Here is a 20680-nt window from a genome sequence, read left to right as displayed (position 1 = left end):
TCTGTACGTAGCAAACGTATCCTTTCCACGACTTTGCTATACCAGGTTAAGCCCAGCTCTCTCGCACTGCTCCTCCTGCCACCTTGCAGCCTCTCTGCACCTCTTTCCGCTTGAGTTCAGCACTTTCAAGTGCAGGTGACCTTTAACTTCTGTGTTCATTTTTTACCGCCTCTTGCTGGTTTACCACATTTTTGGCTTTGTTATCCTCTTCAGATGAACTTCAAAGGGCTGTTTGTTGGCTCAGTAGAAAAATCCCTGTTTGCCTGCGTGGTCCCTGTGTAACTCAGGATGAGGTGAATGCTACTCACAGACTGAAAAAAGCATTGGGAACGATACAGCTTGTTACAGCCTGGCTCATAGCTGATGGCGGAGAAAATCAGAAATGCGTACCTCCCCTCCTTCCCCTGCCAGATATCCTCCTCTTAGCTTTCAAGGGAAGTTTAGCATACCTACAGCTTTCAGCACCCCACATCTGTGAATACACCGGTGGTTATTTCTCTCTACCACCCTCCAGCCCAGCAGTGCTCTGTCTACCCACACTCCCCTCAAATTACATCTAGGAGAGCAAGTAGGGCTCAGCGTGGGGAGAAGAATAAAATCTGCCTGCAATTCTTCCCTGTCCCCCAACCCAGGCATCTCCCATTAGTTTTCATCATCCTAATTATCATTATATTATTATTAGGCAACAGTTCCCAAGTGCACCCCGGTGCTGTGGGCCACCCCTCCCATCCACCCTCATACCTGCCAGCCAGGGATGGTGCCTTTCCAAAGCCATATTTATCATCTCCTCAACCCGTCACTGCTCCCTTCCTTTCACTGGCTTTGACAAATCACATCTTTCGTTGCCTTTAATGAATTTTCTTCCTCTGTTGAGAAAAGTTGTGTGTCAGGAACACTGACCATCCCAGAAGCAGCGCAGGCATTTTGTGAACCTTTCTGAAAGCCAGGCAGAGCCAGGGACCCGAACGTGTATGTCACTTCTCAAAACATAGCAAAGCTGCTCTTGGAAATGTTACATCAGGCTCTGTAATTCTGCTGTTTTCCCTCCAAAACACTGGCATCTCCACAATTTTTTCCTCCCTCTCCTTATTACCAGGCTGTTACCCGTATGCCCAGCGCAGTCCTCTCTGGTCTGCCCAAAGTACAGCAGCTATCCATCCTCCAACCAGGCCTGCTCCCTTGTATCTTCTCTTTTTTTTCACTTGAGTCCAAGCTCTTTTCCTTGCCTTTAAGGTGCTCTGCATCTTCTTGCTTGCTTCAGCTTTCTCCAATACACACAGCGTTTCCTCCAACGTTTCCCTGCTGCACTCTTCCAGCTTCATGCCTCACTTTGCCTAGCTATGCAGGATTGCGGCTGGTGAAAATATGTATCTGGAAGACTTCCCAGTTAAAAAAATATACATTTTGAATGAACTGAAATCTTTTTGCAAAATCATAATACACACAACAGAAAATGACTCAAGAAAAAAAAAAAGATTTTTTTTTCATTTTAGAATACATATAAACATTTTAAAATGCAGATATATTTCATTCTTTTATTGGTTTAATGTCAAACTGTTGTTTAATTTTTTTACATGTGTTAATAACTTATCAGCCAAACTAGTGCAAAATGGAAAAGGGAGCATCTTTAATTGATTGATGTTTTGATCATAAGAAGAAATAATGAAAGCTGACCTTATTGATTTCTAAACAAAACAGTAAATAAAATGGAGTTACATTATGTTGTACTGTATGGCTGTAACAGCAGGACATACAACTGACATTATTAATCATATAATTAATAAATAGAGAATAGAATAAAATAAATTTCTATTACAACAATATTCAAAAGTTAATTCTGAAAAAAAAACCCGCCAAAAAAAGAGGAGCTGGTCTCTCTTATGTAGTAAGACCAACTGGGTACTTGGAGGCAGGGTGATGCTGTGGTCATTGGTAGCATTTTGAATACCCCACAGGACAGGTCTTTTCTTTCTGACTGTGCTCCTTCATTAGCACAGGTCCTTCATTAGGTTCCTTCTTTTTTTCCCCAGCCCGTTTTCTCACTTTTTTTTTTTTTGTCTGCCTGCAGTATTTAGCTTTTCTCTTCTTTGGGACTCTCTTTCACTATTTGTTTATGCAACAGCCAGCAAGCTGGAAAGCTACTTTGGATTGGAGCTGCTAGCTGCTACCAAGGAGCAGGTTAGTAACTTTAATAACAGTCATGCTTTGGATCTGCCACATACTTGTTTGGGGCTCTTGGGCAAATCTCTTGCATTCTCTGTGCTCCTATAAATCAGGAAAATGGTGCTTGTTGAGACTAATGGATGAAAACATACCATTTGGCTGACTTATAAAGCACCAGTTTACAGTATTACACAAACCAAAACCAATTTAAAGTTATTGAATAAAATAAAAAATTTCAAGCCTATCCTTGTTTCAGTAATTTGTCCTTGATCACGTATCCTAAATGCACTAAAATATATTTTAAAAAACCCCAGAGGTAGCAAAGAAACTCTGAAATATCTCCATTTGAATAAAAGCTGCTTAAAAAATGATTGCAAAAGAGGCATCAGTAGCTGTGGTACAGTAGCGTTTTGCTGAGAGAGTTAATACACTACCAATGGGGAGAGACATAATAAGACTGTGGTATACAACTTGGTATTAGCTAAGAAAATGAAAAACTAAAATAATGCAACTTCGAAATTATATATCAGCTTCTGTAAAATGTTGCAAATTTATTAGGGTGTGTTCTGTGATGGAGACATCTGACTTTTTAAATTTTTCACTTAAATCAAGGGTGGCTGTGAAGAAGGGGGGTCTTGCAAATGCATTCAAAGGGGAACACCTGTTCATGTGCTACCTTTACTGTCTTCAAAAAGAGCCGTGTTTGATTTTTGTTTCACAGAATGTGTTTGTAAGCCGTCTCACCTCTTTTCCTGTTTACCACAGCTACAAAATCTTCTCTTTGCCTCAAAACCTATTCTGTAACTGGCAGTGGCCCATTTGACACCTGCATATCACCAAATCTCAGCCATCTCCACAAGCAATGGAGTAAACCTCCTGGACACTCCCAAGCCCGAGAGAGAAGACAAGGACACAGGAGAAGGAGAAGGGGATCAGGGCCAACTGAGGAAGTAGAGGCTTCTTGCTGTCAAAGGTAAAGTCCATCCACATTTAATGTGCTACTCTTAAAAGTAATGGGCTAACTTTGGCAACCAGGGGAAAGGGACCTGCAGCAGTTATCTCTCGATACCTTCTGGAGAACTGCTTTTTCAGTTTGACTGTTTTGCCAACTGATGCGGAGAGGGGAGAAAATGGAAAATGCTGTGCCCTGGTCGGAAGCTGTCAAAGGTATTAACGGTGAAAAGGCAGACTCAAAGTCTGAAGTGGAGCATCTCCAGTGTCTGTTCAGACCAGGAAAAACACTTCTGAATTTTGCCAAAATCAGATGCACCATTATCTATAAATCTTTATCTATGTATCTGTATCTATCTATGTATTTATATATCTATATAAATATCTATAGATATCTAAATAACTATAACACACTATTCATTATTTTTTAATTTTTTGTTACTTTTGGTTGTTGAATCTATGGACTGCTTTTAAGGGGTCCCTGACAGGCAATTAAGAAAAGCAACCCATTGCTGCAATGCTTAGTCACATGTGTCAGGGTCACAACATCAACAGAATTAGCAAGAAATATTGTCTACACATATCTGTTGCTGCATGAACAGCCATTATCTAGTGACTCAACATCTTGATATTTAGGGGTTCATGCATGAAAACAAAGTTGAAACTAATAACGCAGAAGTCCTACCTACAGCTGAAAACTCAGTATAGGAAAGAATTACACTATCTACATAGATTGCAGCACTGCTTTTCTCTCATTACTTGTTATTTCTGAACAAGGAACTCTGTCAGGTTGAGTGCAGTAGTTGTAACAGGTTTCTCAGCATTGCACATGCCAATTGACTTTGGTGGAAGCAGTCCTGGTGCCCCAAGAAAAGCTGAGGCAGGTCAGTGAGGCATGAGCAGCATCCATACCTGGAGCAGACAATGAACACTGGCTCCAGCACCCCTCTGTGCTATGCATACAGATCCTCCCATTTCCCTGCACAAGGTGGCACAGCCAGGCAAAAAGGGCTGAGTTCTGATTCCTTCCTCGTCAATACAAAAATTTTCACTGTTCTCTCTCTTTTTGTATACCTGAGCAGCAATTTTTAACTCAGGAGAGCATGTCCTCTACTTTTAGTGAATTAATCGCTGTCATTCATATTATTGCTACAGCTTAATATCAATGATTATTAAAAATTATTCTTCCCTTCTGGAAACTCTGTGTCTCTGAAGCTCTTTCAAGAGGTGATCAACCTGTATGCAAGTGTAACATAGGGGCAGTGCACAATAAACATGCAAATATCTTAGCAGTGACAAGGCAAACTCCTTTGAAACAGTGTCTTTTGAAAGAACCACTATTTCTTAAATGTGAACACTTGGCAAACCAGATCCCGTTTTATAGGGGTCATGAGGTGATATCTGAAAAGAAAAAAAAAAAAAAGAAAAAAAGAAAAAAAAAAAGGTGGCTACAGCACTGACTCACTTTTGGAGAGCAGGTTATATACTTAGAGCTGTCTTCATTGCAATCCTTCAGAAATGACAGAGACAAAACATACCCCCAGATTGCTTTGGTTTTCTCTAAACTAGAAAACTGATGTTGGGCAGAACAGGCAGGAGCAATAAACTGCTCTGTTTTAGCAACAGGCACAGCCAAGCTGCTCACCAGCTAACCCGGAGGTCAGTGGCATCCTCACTGCAGCAGCCCAGAGCTCAGCACTGCTGCTGTGTAGCCCTGCGAGCTCCTTGCTGCTGCAGAGGTTCTTTGTATGCGATCCTGCACCCATCCATGGAAAACTAGCTTACTCCATGCCAGTATCTAGCCCTGATCAGCTCAGCTAAAAGTGTGGCTATGCTGCTGGGTGATGGCTTCTTCGGTTGAAACACTTTTATAAGAGTCTTTATGCTACAGGCAAAAAGCTTCCTCACCCCAGGGACCACAAGAAAATCCAGATTCTTAGATCAGATGCAGATTTTGTACCATTTTGCACCATTACGACTATTCAGGGCACAAATTTTTCCCTGGCACTGTAATGACAAGGTGCTAACTCACTGGCACTGAGGCAGCGTCGGGAAACAGAGTGCTGGTCCCAGTGCTCATACTTACGTATGTATAGGAACGATTGGCAGGCTGCAACTGCAGGCTTTGGGTGGCACAGCTGCTCTTGTCCAGCCTGTGAGACTGAGACTGCGTTTTGCAGTCTCTCTCTGCCTGGAGGCTGACCCACGGGCTCTATGTGGCACAGAGAGGCAGAGCCCACCCTGGGAGTCCCATGCCAGGACAGCCAGCCATTTATCCCTTGCTCTTTCCTGCACAGGTATCTGAGATGAATCCCACGAGCCAGTTCCGTGGCACAACAGAATATGACTACGGATACGATGAAAACGCTGCTCCGTGCAATGAAGGAAACAGCTTTCGCAGGTTTAAATCTCTCTTTCTGCCGATTCTTTACTGCCTTGTGTTTGTCTTCTGCCTTCTGGGAAACTCCTTGGTCCTTTGGGTTCTCCTGACCAGGAAAAGGCTGACGACAATGACCGACATCTGCCTGTTGAACCTCGCAGCCTCTGATCTCCTCTTCGTTGTGCCTCTCCCTTTCCAAGCCCACTACGCTTCAGACCAGTGGGTTTTTGGCAACGCCATGTGCAAGATAATGGCTGGCATTTATTACACAGGTTTTTATAGCAGTATTTTCTTTATAACCCTCATGAGCATAGACAGGTATATAGCAATTGTCCATGCTGTCTATGCCATGAGGATACGGACAGCCTCTTTTGGCATAATAATCAGTTTAATCCTGTGGCTGGTGGCTGGCTTGGCTTCTGTACCTAACATCATGTTCAACCAGCAGTTGGAAATCGAGCAGTCTGTGCAGTGTGTCTCTGCGTACCCCCCAGGCGACAATACCTGGAAGGTCACTTCTCAGTTTGTAGCCAATATCTTAGGCCTCTTGATTCCCCTTAGCATCCTCATTTGCTGCTACGCCCAGATACTGAAAAACCTGCAAAAATGCAAAAATCGGAACAAGATCAAGGCGATCAAGATGATTTTCATCATTGTCATTGTTTTCTTCCTCTTCTGGACTCCCTTCAACATCGTGCTGTTCCTAGACTCCCTGCAGAGCCTGCACATCATCAATGACTGCAAGGCGAGCTACCAGATAGCCCTGGCCCTGCAGCTGACGGAAACCATCTCCTTCATCCACTGCTGCCTGAACCCCGTGATCTACGCTTTTGCCGGAGTGACGTTCAAGGCCCACCTTAAAGGTCTACTTCAGTCCTGTGTCCGTGTCCTCTCCAGCCCCGTGGGGGGTGCGGGGGCTGGGCAGTCATTTTCAGGGCCCACCCAGCTCTCCGGCTGCTCCGACAGCGCGGGGTTCCTGTGAGCCCACCCGCGCCGCCGCCTTCTGGTGCGAGCAGTCGGCCTTAGCTCTGACGTGGCCCCCCCGGCTGTCCCACGTGTGCAGCGTCCTCCTGGGAGGGCCAGTGTACCTGTGCCTCCTTTTGGCATACGCTGCGGACTACGGCACAGCAAGAGGCGACGTCAGTTTCCTAAGAGCAACGGTGCTTTTCTAAGATGGTGACCCTACCAGCTTGTCACAGAATGATTTTGGATCAAGTTTTAGAGCTCTTTTAATACATTTCAGCAAGCGAGTGCTTCCTCTAGTACTTATTTTCTCCTCTGATGAAAGCATTGCTTCTGCCTCACCCCCAGATATGCTCTGTCTTGTGGAAGCTGTTCCATACCTGAACACCTGCATCCCTGGGACAGGTGTGGGACACCCGTCCAGGAGGTGGGCAAGGGGACAGGCATGGGATTACTTCACACTGCAAAGAAGGAATCACCTCAGCCGCTGTCACCATTCCCCCTTTGCTCCAGCTCCCGGATAAAGAAGCCCCTCAGCTCAGGGTCCTCTTGCTTTGCTGTGGGACGCTCCCAAGGGCTCAGCCTGGAGCTGCTGCTGCCCAAAGCAGCCTTTGGGGGTGATGCCTTCAAAACCAGCAGAGCAATGCCTCTGGGTGCCTCCCGTACCAGTCACTCGTAGGGGCCCATCACTTGAATATGTCGTCATCAAAGCACCCTGATAGGCTGTATCACCACTGGAGGTGTGGGACCCCCAGCTCTGTGCCCCCAGCGCTGGCTGCTAAATGTAAACACCACAAAATGGCATGTAGCACACAGGGTCCATCTCTTTTTCCATACGTCATTATTTTCTGCCATTTTCAAAATGTTTTCTTTGAATAAACCTATTACCTGCACCTTTTTGTCTTGGCTCCTGGAAGTCTGTCTAATGACTCGCAAGCCTAGATTAGGATAAAGAAAGGATGGTTTTGCTGATTTTTGAGCTGGTATCACATAAAATACATCTGATGGATTTGAGAGGCGCCCTGGATCTCTTCAGCAAAATAAGTCCTGCCTCCACTTTCCTGCTGAGAAGGATTTGTTCTCAAAATCCCAATAAAAATTCACAGTGAAAAAATAACATTTATGCTGAGGTAATATTACTGTAAAGCAAATTTAAAGAGTTAAGCACAAGAGTACCTGAAACCAGGAAAAACACAGCCTAGGTATTGTCAAAGACTATTTTCTAGGGTAATAAAAAATATGTTTTCTTAGTTCTACCTTTCCTTCTGAAGATATAATCGCATTTTTCATGCTTCCTAAAAATTTCAAAAACATTTCTAACCTCAGTGCCAAAATATTCTTGCCATTAGCTACATAATATAGAAAATACTTCTTTCATTTATCATAGTGTAATTAACATTTCTAGGTTTTATTCCTCAATGGATGAGAAATGCCCTGCAGCTCAACTATCATATTGTTTTACTTCTCAGAAGACTTTTAGGTATTTAGAAACAAAAAGACCTCTGTTTGTGTATTTCTGTGGTTTCTTTGTAGTGAGTAGGCACTTCAATGACTGACAAGAAACATGGGCCAGCATCTCAGGTCAGATATCTTCCCCCTGTGGCCAGAATTTTGGAACCTGGATAAAAGTTTAAGATGTTCAGTGACATTTGCCATCATCCTACCTGTTGGTGTTTCAGATGAAAATGGAAGGGAGAAGAAACAGAAGTTTTATATATATATGTTCTTTTTTAATTGGTATTTTGAGAAGGGAAGATGGAAATGTTTTCTGGCCAGCTCTCACACACTGACACTTTCCCAATGAGCTGTATCACTGCAGCTTAGACAGCACAAAAATTGGCAGCCAGGAGCCAAGTTTCCTGCCTGCAGGGAAGAGACACAACTGACTGGTCAAAGAGACGGCCCCGGTCCAGTCCAGACTGCACAGGACTTACACCAAGGAGCTGCCTTCACAGATATAACCTATCTGTGGAGAGTCCCCTGTACTTTTTTAGGTCTCTAGATTTCAGGGAATGATCATTTCATACCTGGCAGCTTTTCTGGCAGCTTTTTTTCTGATTGAAATTGGGCATGTGTGAGAGAGCAAACAATTTTCCCTGATCACTTTGTTCTGTGAACAGTTGTGTAAAAAAGACCAAAACCAAGCAAAGACTGCTTTTAGGTAAAGACAGTATTCAAGGACTCTCTGGTTTTAAAAAACACATTTGGATCATATCTGCAATCTTGTTAGTCAGAAGAAATAATAAGGAATAATGGATAACGTCCCTAAATTCTTATTTTTCAATAACTGTTTTATTTGCCTTGCTGATGGTCAAAAGCACTGTAGTTTTTCAAAGATCATGCCCCTTCTCAGGTTGCTATGTCATTCAAAGTAATACGCACCAGATATGCCCCAGCCATGCACCATTCCTTCCAATGCCATCATGAAATTTGGTAAGTGTGAACCTAAAAAGTCCCAATAAGACCCTTGCATCATTAATGCAGCAATGTTTTCAGCAGTAGACAAGGATTTTCTCCGTGTTACAAGAGAAGGGCCAAACTCTTCGGTTTCTATTATTGTTTTGCCATGCTCTGTGTGTGTGTGTGTAATAGCAAAATTTAGTCCAAATGGTATGTGAAGCCTTAATCAAATAAGTAAAAAAGTAGGTTTTGCTGGACTCACTGCAGAGTTTCTTCCTTCTCCTCCCCGCCTTCCACTGCTGAGTTTGAAAGACTGGTATTTAAGAATCCAGAAGGGTAGATTCAAACCCCCCATCCTCTGCTCAAGCATAGTCAGTCTCTCACAGATCAAGATTGCAGATTCTTAGGACACTTTTCCTTTCAGAAGGCTCTTTTTTGTCTAATGTGGCTGAAAAGAGGAATAATACAAGTAGCTATTTTGCCCCTTTTATTGTATGAACTACCAGAATAGAGACACAAACATACCCAGCATCACCCCAAGTACTCACACACAGCAGAGCTCTCAGAAGAATTGTGCCTCTTCTCTAAACATGAAATTTTATTTTTAATCTTGCAGATCCACAGGATTTTATGCTACTCTTATATGTGATTGAAAGAATCTAAGGAGACACTAAGCAATGTTCAAAAATTTTTGCATTTCTATGCACTGAAACAGTTCTGGATAGCAGTACTGTACTAGTAGGATACTATTAAGGAGCTGGCACTGCCATTTTTTCCGTTACATGGGGGGCTTTTTAGGTAAAAACTTGTCAATGACAATCTGCTTTCTTCTGCAGATGTAATATTCTCCCTGGAATAAAACAGGTAGCAGATGCACTATTTCCTCAGTTTCAAGAGTTCTGACACAAAGTAAGATTGGTAAAAGAATTTTGCAATCTACTCATAACCAGATCAGCTAGTTTTCATGTGCTAAGATGTTGTCAGCTGCAAATACCACTGCAAAAGCACCAAGGAACATTCATGTTTGATGTCACCTGGATTTCCTGGTGCTGTGTGTAGTAATGTGAATATATATGCCAAAATATCTAGCCCAATCTTGTGCCATTAAATCAGTGCAAAGTTGATCGCTATTCTGAAAAGGATGGAATAAGGAAACTATTGCTGTTCGTAGAACAGATCTCCTAATCAGATGTTGCACTTTTCATGTTTGCTAACATTTCCCTAGCTAGTTCTAAAATGTGTTTGAACCTGCTTGAACTTTCTAGCTATTGATTTTCATCTAACATTTTTCACAACCCTGCATTTTCCTGTTTCATGTTTCCCCGCCCTTTTCTAGTATGATGGCTAAGACACTATGACAGGAATGTCTGACCTTAGTCTAGTCCAAGACCACTTAGCAGTGTGCAACAAAACATCCAAATGTGCACACCCTCAAAAAGACCTACCAGACCTTTAAAAAAAAGAAAGTATAGTAAGACTGTGCAAAGCAGCACAAAGGAGAACTGCAAGAGTTAGAAAAGGAACATCGCATAAGATGTGGTGCTATTGGTGATTCCTCCTGGCTTTTCTCCAGCCTGCGATTGCCAAGTTCACATGTTTCGTAATGTTCCTCAGTTGTACTGACTTACCATGAGACAGCCCAACCTTAAGAAGATGTGAGATTGAATTTTAGATGTGTCACATTTGGCCCACCTCCCCAGGCTAGGGTCATGAGAAATCTGATTTGATGAGGGCTCCCAGGAGATTAAAAAAGTGAACATGGGAGATCATTCTACAGGAAGAAAAATTCCATAAAGCGAGGTTCTGCTGTTCAGGAACAGTACTCGGAGGCTGTGAACACCATTGCTCTCTATCTCTTTGGCCTCATGAAGCCCCCATCTTTCCATAAGGAAAAATGAAGAGCTGCACCTGATGTGAGAACAGGGTAAAGTGCTGGTTTGTTCTGTGTTGGCATCTGGATTTGCCCTTATCATCTAGCAGGTGTAGAGGTCTGTGACCTAGCTAAGGGGCTATGCCCTCCTGATGGGAACAGTGACAGAAGGTCAAGGGAGACAACCCACAGAAGTTGTAGAAAATGTCTACCTTCCTGTCCTCTTCCACTTCTAGGGAGTAAAATCAGATGTTGATTTCTGACTAAATACTGGAGTTTAATTTATTTGACTTTTTTTGGCTGCATCTGCTCAAGCTCCTACATTAAAACTAAACAGAAAAACACAGGTAGAACTCTCATTTAAGATGCTTAAGCGGTATGAAAAAAGTGGGAATCAACCCATAGAAACCACTCATTGAAATGATGTCAGAAATCATGCAATACTTAAGGATGATACAGCTCTGGAAAAAAATCACATTAAACTTCATCTTATAATACCACATTAATTAAGCTAATCTTCTCAGTAAGTTTGGGAAACCATGAGTATATGCCTCTGAAGAGCTGAAAAATTTATTCATGCTCCTACCAGTTGTTCTTTGCTGCCCATTAGATGCTACGGGCAGCGGTCTCCAGGCAGACCCCTGTCACTGGCAGCGGCAGGCATCTTTCCAGACCTGGGACCACACACTCTCAAGAGGTTAGGCTATTTGGCAAATGCGTGACATTCAAAAGACATTGCGGATTATTTCACAGTAGCAAGGTCAGCTCACAAGTCACACGCACTACTAGATGGCAAAGACCTAGAAAAACTGCTTCAGGTGCTAGAAGTAACTTTTTTTTCCAGTTCAATTTCTACAGTGGGCAGTTCAGTGTCATGAAGAGATAACAAAGTCACTTTCAAAATAAGAAATGTGCCAACATAGTAAACACAGTATCACACAGAGAGACCGCTTCAGAGACGCAAACCTGTGAGGTCAAAAAAGCATTCCGCTGTGCAGCAGCTGAGAGTTATGACTAACAGGTCATATGGCTGCTGGTCCTGGACCTAGTTCAGATGTTCCTCTAACTGTGCAAAATAAACACATTTCTCCACTTATTACAGCCCGTGCACCAAAATGTCCCCACGACTGGCTTTTGGAGAGTCTCTCGGGTTCTCCAGCAGTTCAGGGACATGGATGTCAGTAGTCTGTGACAGCTGGGGCATGGGAGACATGAAGAAGCCTTAGAGTCTGTGGCTGGGATACGAGATTTGTGACAAAACCAAATAGTGCCACCAACTGCTGGGAACCCAGCACAGGGTGTCTAAAAAGAATATGGAAAAAAATATGTCAACAATAGTTGTTGTATGGTAGAATATAAAATTGTAAAGTGAAAGATCATCTCATCTCTCAGCAGGTAAGGGAAACGTGAAGTTATGACTTGGCACTGCTCTTAACTCCAGGAGCTGTTTTAGCCACTCTCCTACTCAGAAGTTTCAACCTACTGTAACATACTCCTGAGCTTTCAGTTTCCTTGCCCCTTTTTGTTTCTTCTGGGGCACTTCCCATAGCACAGCTTCCCACCCCTGAGGACCACTTCCTCTGTTTCAGGAGTCTCTAGCACCTTGATTCCTTTTCTGCTGTAAACATGCTAGAACATAAGTCTGTGCCTTTGTCCCCAGGCCTTTCCTCACAGCACACCTCTTTGCTTCTCCGTATCAGCCTGCCAGGTTGTTGGCTCTCAAAAGCTGGGGGTGAGCAAAGCTGCCCTCTGCGGAAGGTTAGTGAGTGAAAGAGACGTTGCTGAATTCCTGTCTAGCCTCACTGTCTCCAGCTCAAAAATATAAACATTTCCTGAAAGATATTACTATCTCTTCCTAGTATTGTCTTGTGAAATAGTCACTGAATATTACCTCTTGTTACAGTGGGATGTAACAAGGGAGAGAGTTCTGTAACCCTGAAAATAGAGACTCTGCTTTCCAAGTGTCTTCTGAGCCTTGTCACCCAGTAATATGGTACTGGTATTGCTATTGCCAGGCCACAGGCTTTGCATGGAGTATGCAAGGCCTCGGGACTTAGGCTTGCCAGCCTGGCTTTGAACTCATCTTGACCTGCCTGAACCTTTATTTTTGCTTGGTTTAGCTGCAACAGCAGTTCTTCTGAGTAGGTTCCTATATTTAATTTGTCCTAGTTTTGCCTATCTTTGTGTGCCACAACCAGTTTTTATACACGTAGTAGTAAACGGTCGTTATTCTTTTGAACATGATGCTGCAACACAGAGAAATGCAGTCCTAGTGTAATAGCAGAGGCCTTGAGAAGTAGGGACAGAGCATGAGGTGTAGAGGGACCCTTTCATGACCAACAGGCTGAAGCCATTGACCTTAGGACTCAGAGGAGCAATGGAAGAGTAAAAGCATTACACTTAGAAAAGGGATATAAACTAGGAAGTGTGTATACAACAAATTTAACTATTATTTTTGTTATTATTGTTATTACTAAGAAGTTTCTGCCCAGAAGTATTACTGTATTTTTATTTTTTTTTCCTCTTTTCTTTCTTTTTCTAAGATTATTAGATATGGACGAATAATTACTGTTGGATTAGGGTCCTAAAAGTTCAATTACACTAACAATAAATTCTTGGGTTTACATATAAGGTGTTTCCTTTTTGCCCATAACAGAATTGTGAGCATTACATTTGCCCCACAGATGAGGCCAACTAGGCAGCATCGAGCACCTTGGTAGACATGCTGGGTTGCAGCACTGCAAATTTATGAAGTATGGCACCACTTCGGGGAAACCCAAAACAGGCGTGAGAGAGTGAATGTGCCTCACCCTGAAAACCTAAGATTTCACAGGTCTGTATACAATAACCAACTGAAAGCCAGGTTCTGCCACATGTTTTAGATCCACCACTGAATTCAGTGAGGCGGGATGCAATAGTCATCAGGATTTGTATAACATCTTCCAGGGCTTGACATCAGTCTTAAAAAGATCCAAGATAAAGATATAAAGAAGAAGATTTGGATCAGCCAAAATCAATGATATTGCTCATTTGTGGCCACATGCTGTAACTACGTGTAGTCCTTACACTAGAGTCTTGGCTACAGAAACATACCTCACACGGTCTTCTTTCTGATACCTTGTGGGGGTTTTGCTTTTCTTAATTAGAAATACATTATAACCCAAATATATTATCCAATGCAAACCCCAAATGCGTTAATAAATTAACCCAGAAGTGAGATACAAAACTTTCTGTGGTTTACAATTTTCTGCTGAAATGACCTCATAATGCCACTAAGTTCTGAAGCTTGCCTGACTTCAACTTTCTTTAAGAACCTAAATATCTGAAACTCTGGTGGCCCCTAGATGACTTCCACACCCAAATTCTCTCTCTCTCTCTCTGTCAGCACTTCCTTTCCTTCTCTTGAGCTGGAGAAGATAATCAGGTGTCCTCTCTCATCCATCCCAGTGCACTCCAATGTCAGCTGGTCAGCCTGTCTCCCCTCCTAATGGGTCATCCTATTCTTCTCTTTCACACTGATTCTCAAGCTAGCTGATAAATTGTGTTTTCACCTGTCACAGCTTTCTGACACAGCTTTTCCAGGTTGTGGCTGATGTCCAGAACCTTTAGCCCTAATTTTTCTAGGCTTTTTTCTCAGGCAGAGAAAATGTTAGGCTATATCCCAGGAGAGACTCCCTGATTTCAGGGAAAAAAACCACAGGCTTGTGGGGCTTAGACTTACCTGACAGGTTTTTCAATGAAATGAGTGGAGGGAGGGAAGTTGGAAGTGTCAGTGGTGAGCACTGTGTAAGTATTTAATGTTTGATGCATTTAAGATATGAATAACAAGCAGATAAGAGATGGTGCCTCATCAGTATGAAAAACAGTAAGAGACAGTAAACCCCTCCACTATCCAAGGACAAGTGCTAACAATATTGAAAATACCTTGTGACTTGAGAAGTCTTGTAAAATGGAGCATCAGTGTACTATGTTAATTCCCCAAAGAAACATGCCAGCGATAGTTTGTTTTTGAGATTTCAGGTGAATCCAAGTGCACTTTGGGCAACACAAATAAATTTTTTTGCTAAGATTCACTTAAAGTTTTATGTAGGACTTTATCCCAGCATACTTTAGTACAATTTAGGCAGAAATACTAGCTTTCCTTTGAATTCTCTTGCTCACATGGCTTTTCAGTTGAAGTTATTTTTATCACTTATTTGTGACTTGCTTTTGTCTTAACACTTAACACAACCTCTTCCAAGAAGAACAGCAAACTAGTTTGCATGTGCTAAATATACCTGCATAAAACAACTATTGCATTGTGATCTGAGAGCTTCACAAATACAGATGGACTTTGCTTCATATCACACTTGCTAACACTGATATTGTTTTGCACAGTGGCACAAACAGCCTATCCACAACTGTTCAACTAACAGAGCAGGTGTAAAATATCTCACTTGTGGACTAAGCTGTAAGCTATCTCTTCCATTCCCATGATCAGACAGCAATTAGCACTGCCTTAAAAAAAAAAGAGAGAGAGAATGCAACAAAATTTACCACACTGTAGTACAGGAGATACTACAGTGATCCTCATTTGCTGAGAACAGAGAACAGCATGCATAGTCTGTGGTATCACAGACTCTGTCATGTGGTTAGTTTGCTGTGGACTGTGAGAAAGGACATTTTGCTGACTTACCTAAAGCCCAGTGTTTTCTTATATTTTCTGTACAGAAGTTACTAAGGAAATGGTGTCTCCACCCTGTAAATAAAACCTGTTGGAAGATGATTAGGGTCAGATTCAGTATGTCTATAAATTGGTGTAGCATGGCTATCAAGCTGGCTTCAGGCTGCTGGACTCTCCATGGGGAGTTTTCTCAGAAATAAAGCAGGCTCCACCAGACAGGTGCACAGGAGTGTGAGGCCAGTCTCTGAGAAGACTGAAGACTATCTGGGGCTAACTGGGGTTGTGTCTTTCGGATTCAGTTTCACTGAGCAGTCCTGCAGATACCTGGGAAGCAAAATCAGGGAAGACTTACATTTCAGAGATGCCAAGTCGTGTGCCACAAATACTACTGGAATCTGCAAACTTGTCACAGGGCAGGCACAAGTTCTGCCAAAGGATTTAGGCACTTAGGCCTGAATTTATCCTACCTACCCTTGTCTACTTCTAGCACATAAATTAAGCACCTTCCCTTTCCACTTAAACTTAGATTTTCATAGACAGCTTCCAAGGTTGTGCTCCTCCTGTTCCTCATGTTCCAAGGCCCAATGTGAAGACCAAGAACCAGCAGCTACAACAGATGGGAACCATGCCCCAGCATAATACTTTGCTTTGGAGAAAAATAGTTCACAAACCAGGTTCCCCAAATTAATAGATGCTTGACAGTGTTATTCATCATCTTGGCACTTCAGCTTCCTCATTGCAAAATGGAGCTAAGAGTATTGATTCATCTCATAAACGTGGTGAGAAGACAAATACTGTAATAACTGTGAAGCACTCAGATATTACCCTAACAGAACTAGAGACATGATCATGAGGCAAAAGCAAAGTTCTGCAGTCCAAGAAGGGTCTGGGTAGTGTACATTAAATAGGGCCTGATCCTGCATGATAGTGAAGTGCAATAAAAAGAACCCCAAATAACCAGTCCCTCAGCTTGGAGGATGGCTCCTGCAAACTGAACGAAGCATCATGATGTATGTACTAAGGATCATGATGTATGTACTCAAGAGGTTAAGATGAAGGGCAGACTGCATTAGTATTTCCTTGTGTAGTTCTTCCTGTGAGCAATTCAGAATATCTTAAAAATATGTTGAACTCCCAATTTCCTTACATCTCATTTGTCAAGTCTCACTTCTCCAAGGCTCTGTGAAATGCCCCAAAGCTGTGAGGAAGTGCTATGACACCTGAGCAGCTGACGATGCAACTTTCATATGCCATCAGTAGAAACAGTGTTTTGCTTTTATGTATCTTCCTAACTCTTCTAAAACACAGTGCCCCTTTAGAACACCTGCATCGGCATGAGTATGTAGGGGAAGAAGAGGATGGCCTTTGCAGCCTTACTTCTGTGACATGATGGGGAGCACACACAGTTTTCATGGGCATGAGCAGGGTACACAGTCTTCACAGTGCCCCAGTAAATCTGTTCCTGCTTCTGGGTAGGTCATCAGCAGGACTGGTCTTTAGATCTACAGCATAGGTCAATTCCTCTTCAGCAAATGATGTAGACAGCATTATCAGGCTTACCTGCTAAAAAACCACCTCAGTGCCAAAGAACAGCAAACTGAAAATATTTGGCTTGATCTTTTTCCAAAATAAAGAACGGTCTCTCATCACCAAAAGCCCCAAAGATTTCATTCAGGTTATCTGAAACATTTGATTGGGCTATAACTCAGTTTTATCTATGTACAGGTTAGCTGTCTAGTCTGAACTCGGTGTCTAGGTTCTTTCTATTGCTAACAAGAGCCCCCTCCATATGGTGATTCATTCTAGCCTAAGGTGGAGTAGCTTAAGACAGAGGCGGTTACCCTCTGCAAATACCTACCTCTATTCTTTGACTATAGAGGGAGCCCTTAGACTAGCCAGCCAACTACCAGCTAAGGGTGGGAGAGACGATTCCTGCAGCCTACAGCATCCAGTTTGAAGAAGTCTGGAATGAATTACCTACTAATAGACCTCACAAAGTCCTCCTGTATGCTCCTTCTTGTGCTCAACTGAAGTTGCCACATGACCATCCCTCTAATCTTGAGGACAGTCAGCCAAATGTCTGCTGAGGGCTACTGTCTACTGCACAGGACTCAGTAATGCATTTATTGAACTCCTTTTTCAACACAAAACATATACTTAATCAAATTTCACCATAAAAAGGCAGCCTGAAGCACACCAGAGGAATGGGAAAGCAACTTGATCAGTATGCACCTTCCCTCCTTGTGCTGTCCTGCTTTGCCTGAAATTCTTAAACATGCTTTGACACAGGGACTGAAGTTAGCATTTCTCCTTCCACATGGGAGGCCTAGAATATGAGATGAGCTGCAAGGCCAGTGCTTAATCTTTGCTATGGTCTTAGTGGCATACAGCTGAGGCCCAGTCATTTCTATTTAGGTAATCTGTTTGGTAATTTTACCAATATTTTTGCCAACAGTGAACTGTCTCCAGCTCTCCCTATCCTGCCACATGAAAAGAGACTTCTTCCAAGAAATCAGGAAAACTATGTCAGTGCCCTGAGCGTATCCCCATGTCTTGACTTCAGTATCCACACAACATTCTAAATTTAAGACAACAGTATTATTGTCAGAAAAAAAGTAGTTCTCTCTTACATTCAGTGGTTGATGGAGTAATAGAAACACATCATGGTTTGGTTCCCTTGCTTCAATTCTGTCAGTAGTAGTGTTGTGACAACTTCTAGAAAGCCCCAGCTCAAGACAGTTTTGTTGCAGAAATCTTTTGTTAGTTTTTGATTTTTCTCTTTGGTACAACCAAGCAGTACTTCCCTGTCTATAGAATTTCAATAGATTAGCATGGCGAAGTTTATGTACTCTTTTCTTCCCTTCTTGCTCTTCCTAATTTTATAGATGGAGAACCTAAGCAGCTCTCTAATTTTGTAAGGCAAGCAATCTTTACCTGGTGATGCCTCTGACTTTGGGAGGCTTTTCTCCCACTGCTTCCTCTGCTTCTATCTCTTAGACAGTTCTTTGGATTAATGTTTATAAAGCTTACTCAACTCTTACAGGAAAGATGCTAAGAGTAAAATCATAGACAGTCTGAAAGAGCTCTCCAGAGATCATTTAGCCCTTTCCCAATCATTTCTCACAGGCCATGCTTTCTAGACCAATGAACACTTCATTCCTTTCCCCCAGATTTCTTGAGAGTGCCAACATCCTTGAAAAAGGGATTTTCAGGTGGCTCTGACCTTTCTAACAGGCCCTATCCTCTGTAATATAATAATAATTTAGCTCAATTTAAAATGTATTCCCAGGTGCCTAAAATTAAGAGTCTAATATAAGATACTTCTTCTCTTTTGAATTTTTCTTTTTTCCTGTATTTAACCTTGATCAAACTTTCTGAAGTAGTTTCTGATTATTTGCATTACCATTTCAGAAAGAAAACATCCCTAATTTTCAAGGGTCAGAGCAACTGGAGGTCAGGCAGCCTGAAAACACCGTCCACTTGTCTTCAATCTAAGCACCCAGACTGGAGGCACAAAGAATTAAAACTCTTTCAAAACAATATGTGCAAACCTGTGCTTTCTTTCTCAAATCCGAAGTGAGTCATGAGTCACTCATTCCCCATCACAAGGATCCATCAAACCCATTACACCAAACTCAAGACTGCTGCTTACCTCACAGACTATGAAATTAGCATGTAGGTCTTCCAAGGATGACTTCTTCTGTGATCTTCCCTAGGACTGGTCTGTGTAAGAGAGAAAATGAAAATAAGAATTTATCCATTCCCAAGAGACTTCAAATTTTAACAATTATATCGATATGTGGATGCTTGTGGGTTTGTATAATTTTTTCTCCCACATTTGTTTAGAAAGTACTGTCTGCATAGGCTGCTTGCTATACAACTAGGTCTTTTTCTTCTCTGATGTGGGAGGGATTCAATCCCAAAATGCCACATTTGCTAAGTTTCCAAAACTTTTGCCACTACTTACAGGTTGGCTCTGCTAGTTTCAGCCATAACTGCTTTTTGCTTCAGCAAACTGATAAGAGCAAGCAAAAAGGAGGAGGTTGGTGACTCCAGAAAGTCCCTGAAGAAGGCAGAAGGAAGCCCCAGTGTCACAAGTCAGGGAGAGAAGAGGGCAAGGATTACTTCTGGTACCCCCAGACAATCACACCCACCTGTAGCCCCTGAGAAATGGACTCCAAAGGAGTCCCACTCTTGAAAGCTGAGACAAGCCCCTTCTTGAGGCAACTGCCCCTCTTTTTCATGGGGCAGCAAAAATGAAGTGCCTTAGGCAGGATTTTTGATCCTGCAAGCCAAGTATTTCTTTACCAGATATAGTAGTTCACAAAAGATTAAACTTGCAAATAAAACTGCTGAACTAGCAGCTTGTACATTGAGTAGGAAGAGGTGTCCTGAGTAGTAAAAAACATAACTTTCCAGACAGCAACCCAGACAGAGATATAGAAAGAAAGAAAGAAATATAGAAAGAAAACATGGACTGTGTCCCTGTAGGGAAGGCCCTTTCTGCTCAGGCTTGAAGGCTTTCAGTGGTTTGCAGTCTGTATTCACAGCAAACTCTGCACAGCCCCCTCCAGATCAACAGGAAGTGTTTATGTTCTTTCAGCCAGCACAGAGGAGACCCCTCTTCCCAAAGCCTTTCTTGGGTGCTCCTTCTGAAACAGCTCTGTGAGTCTCTTTTGTACTCTCTGGAACACATGTGGTCAGGTTATGTATCACTGGTTTTATTGAAACTCCACATAGATTTTCTAGGCAATGACAAAATCCAGCTATAATTGTAGCTAGTCTTACAGCTTTTCAGGAATACTGCAGGAAAACAGCCAGTAATCTTAGAGAAAATGGTCAACAGCTGCTGCCAAAAACCTGCAAATTTAAAAAATGTAGTCTCGCTATAACTTGCTATAAAATTGTAAAAAGACTCCTCAGGGAGCAGATAAGTGGCCATATTACTTATCAGTCCTGGTTTGTAATGATCACTTACACAGGCATCAATTATCACTTCAAATGCTGGAGGCTGTTGCAGCTGCAGTGCCAATGGCATTGGTGAAGTGAATGTTTTAAAAAAATAAATGCATGACACCAGCCTGTACACTCAACTATACTTCCTGCCTTTGAAGCAAAAATACATTTTAACCACATTCTCTTCTATGGCTTTCAGTCCTGCAATGTCACCACATCAAAAAAGGGAATGAGCTGCAGGTTCCAGCCTGCCTCATACAACAGCCTTTTAGAAGCGTAAGATCATCACAAATGGTTTTGCAAAAATTAGAATAGATGTTCAAGGATGGGGTCT

At 42.3% G+C, this 20680-nt stretch overlaps 1 protein-coding gene across 2 annotated transcripts; it reads left to right on the top strand.

Annotated features, from left to right (window-relative positions):
* The first annotated feature begins 2106 nt into the window (after positions 1-2106).
* Positions 2107-7332, top strand: LOC126045442 (C-C chemokine receptor type 8-like). Of its 2 annotated transcripts, XM_049816597.1 has the most exons (3): positions 2107-2178; positions 2929-3136; positions 5412-7332. In XM_049816597.1, exon 3 carries the CDS (start codon positions 5421-5423, stop codon positions 6474-6476), a length of 1056 nt encoding a protein of 351 aa, XP_049672554.1. In that variant the 5' UTR covers positions 2107-2178; positions 2929-3136; positions 5412-5420; the 3' UTR covers positions 6477-7332. The 2 variants fall into 2 exon arrangements, with proteins under 2 accessions (XP_049672554.1, XP_049672553.1); XM_049816596.1 differs by lacking the exon at positions 2107-2178 and having other exon boundaries at positions 2649-3136.
* The last annotated feature ends 13348 nt before the right edge of the window (positions 7333-20680 follow it).

Source organism: Accipiter gentilis, chromosome 14 (assembly GCF_929443795.1).
Source record: "Accipiter gentilis chromosome 14, bAccGen1.1, whole genome shotgun sequence".
NCBI classification, from domain to species: Eukaryota; Metazoa; Chordata; class Aves; order Accipitriformes; family Accipitridae; genus Astur; species Astur gentilis.
Note: the sequence above shows the minus strand (reverse complement) of the source record. Positions and strands in the feature narration are given on the sequence as shown.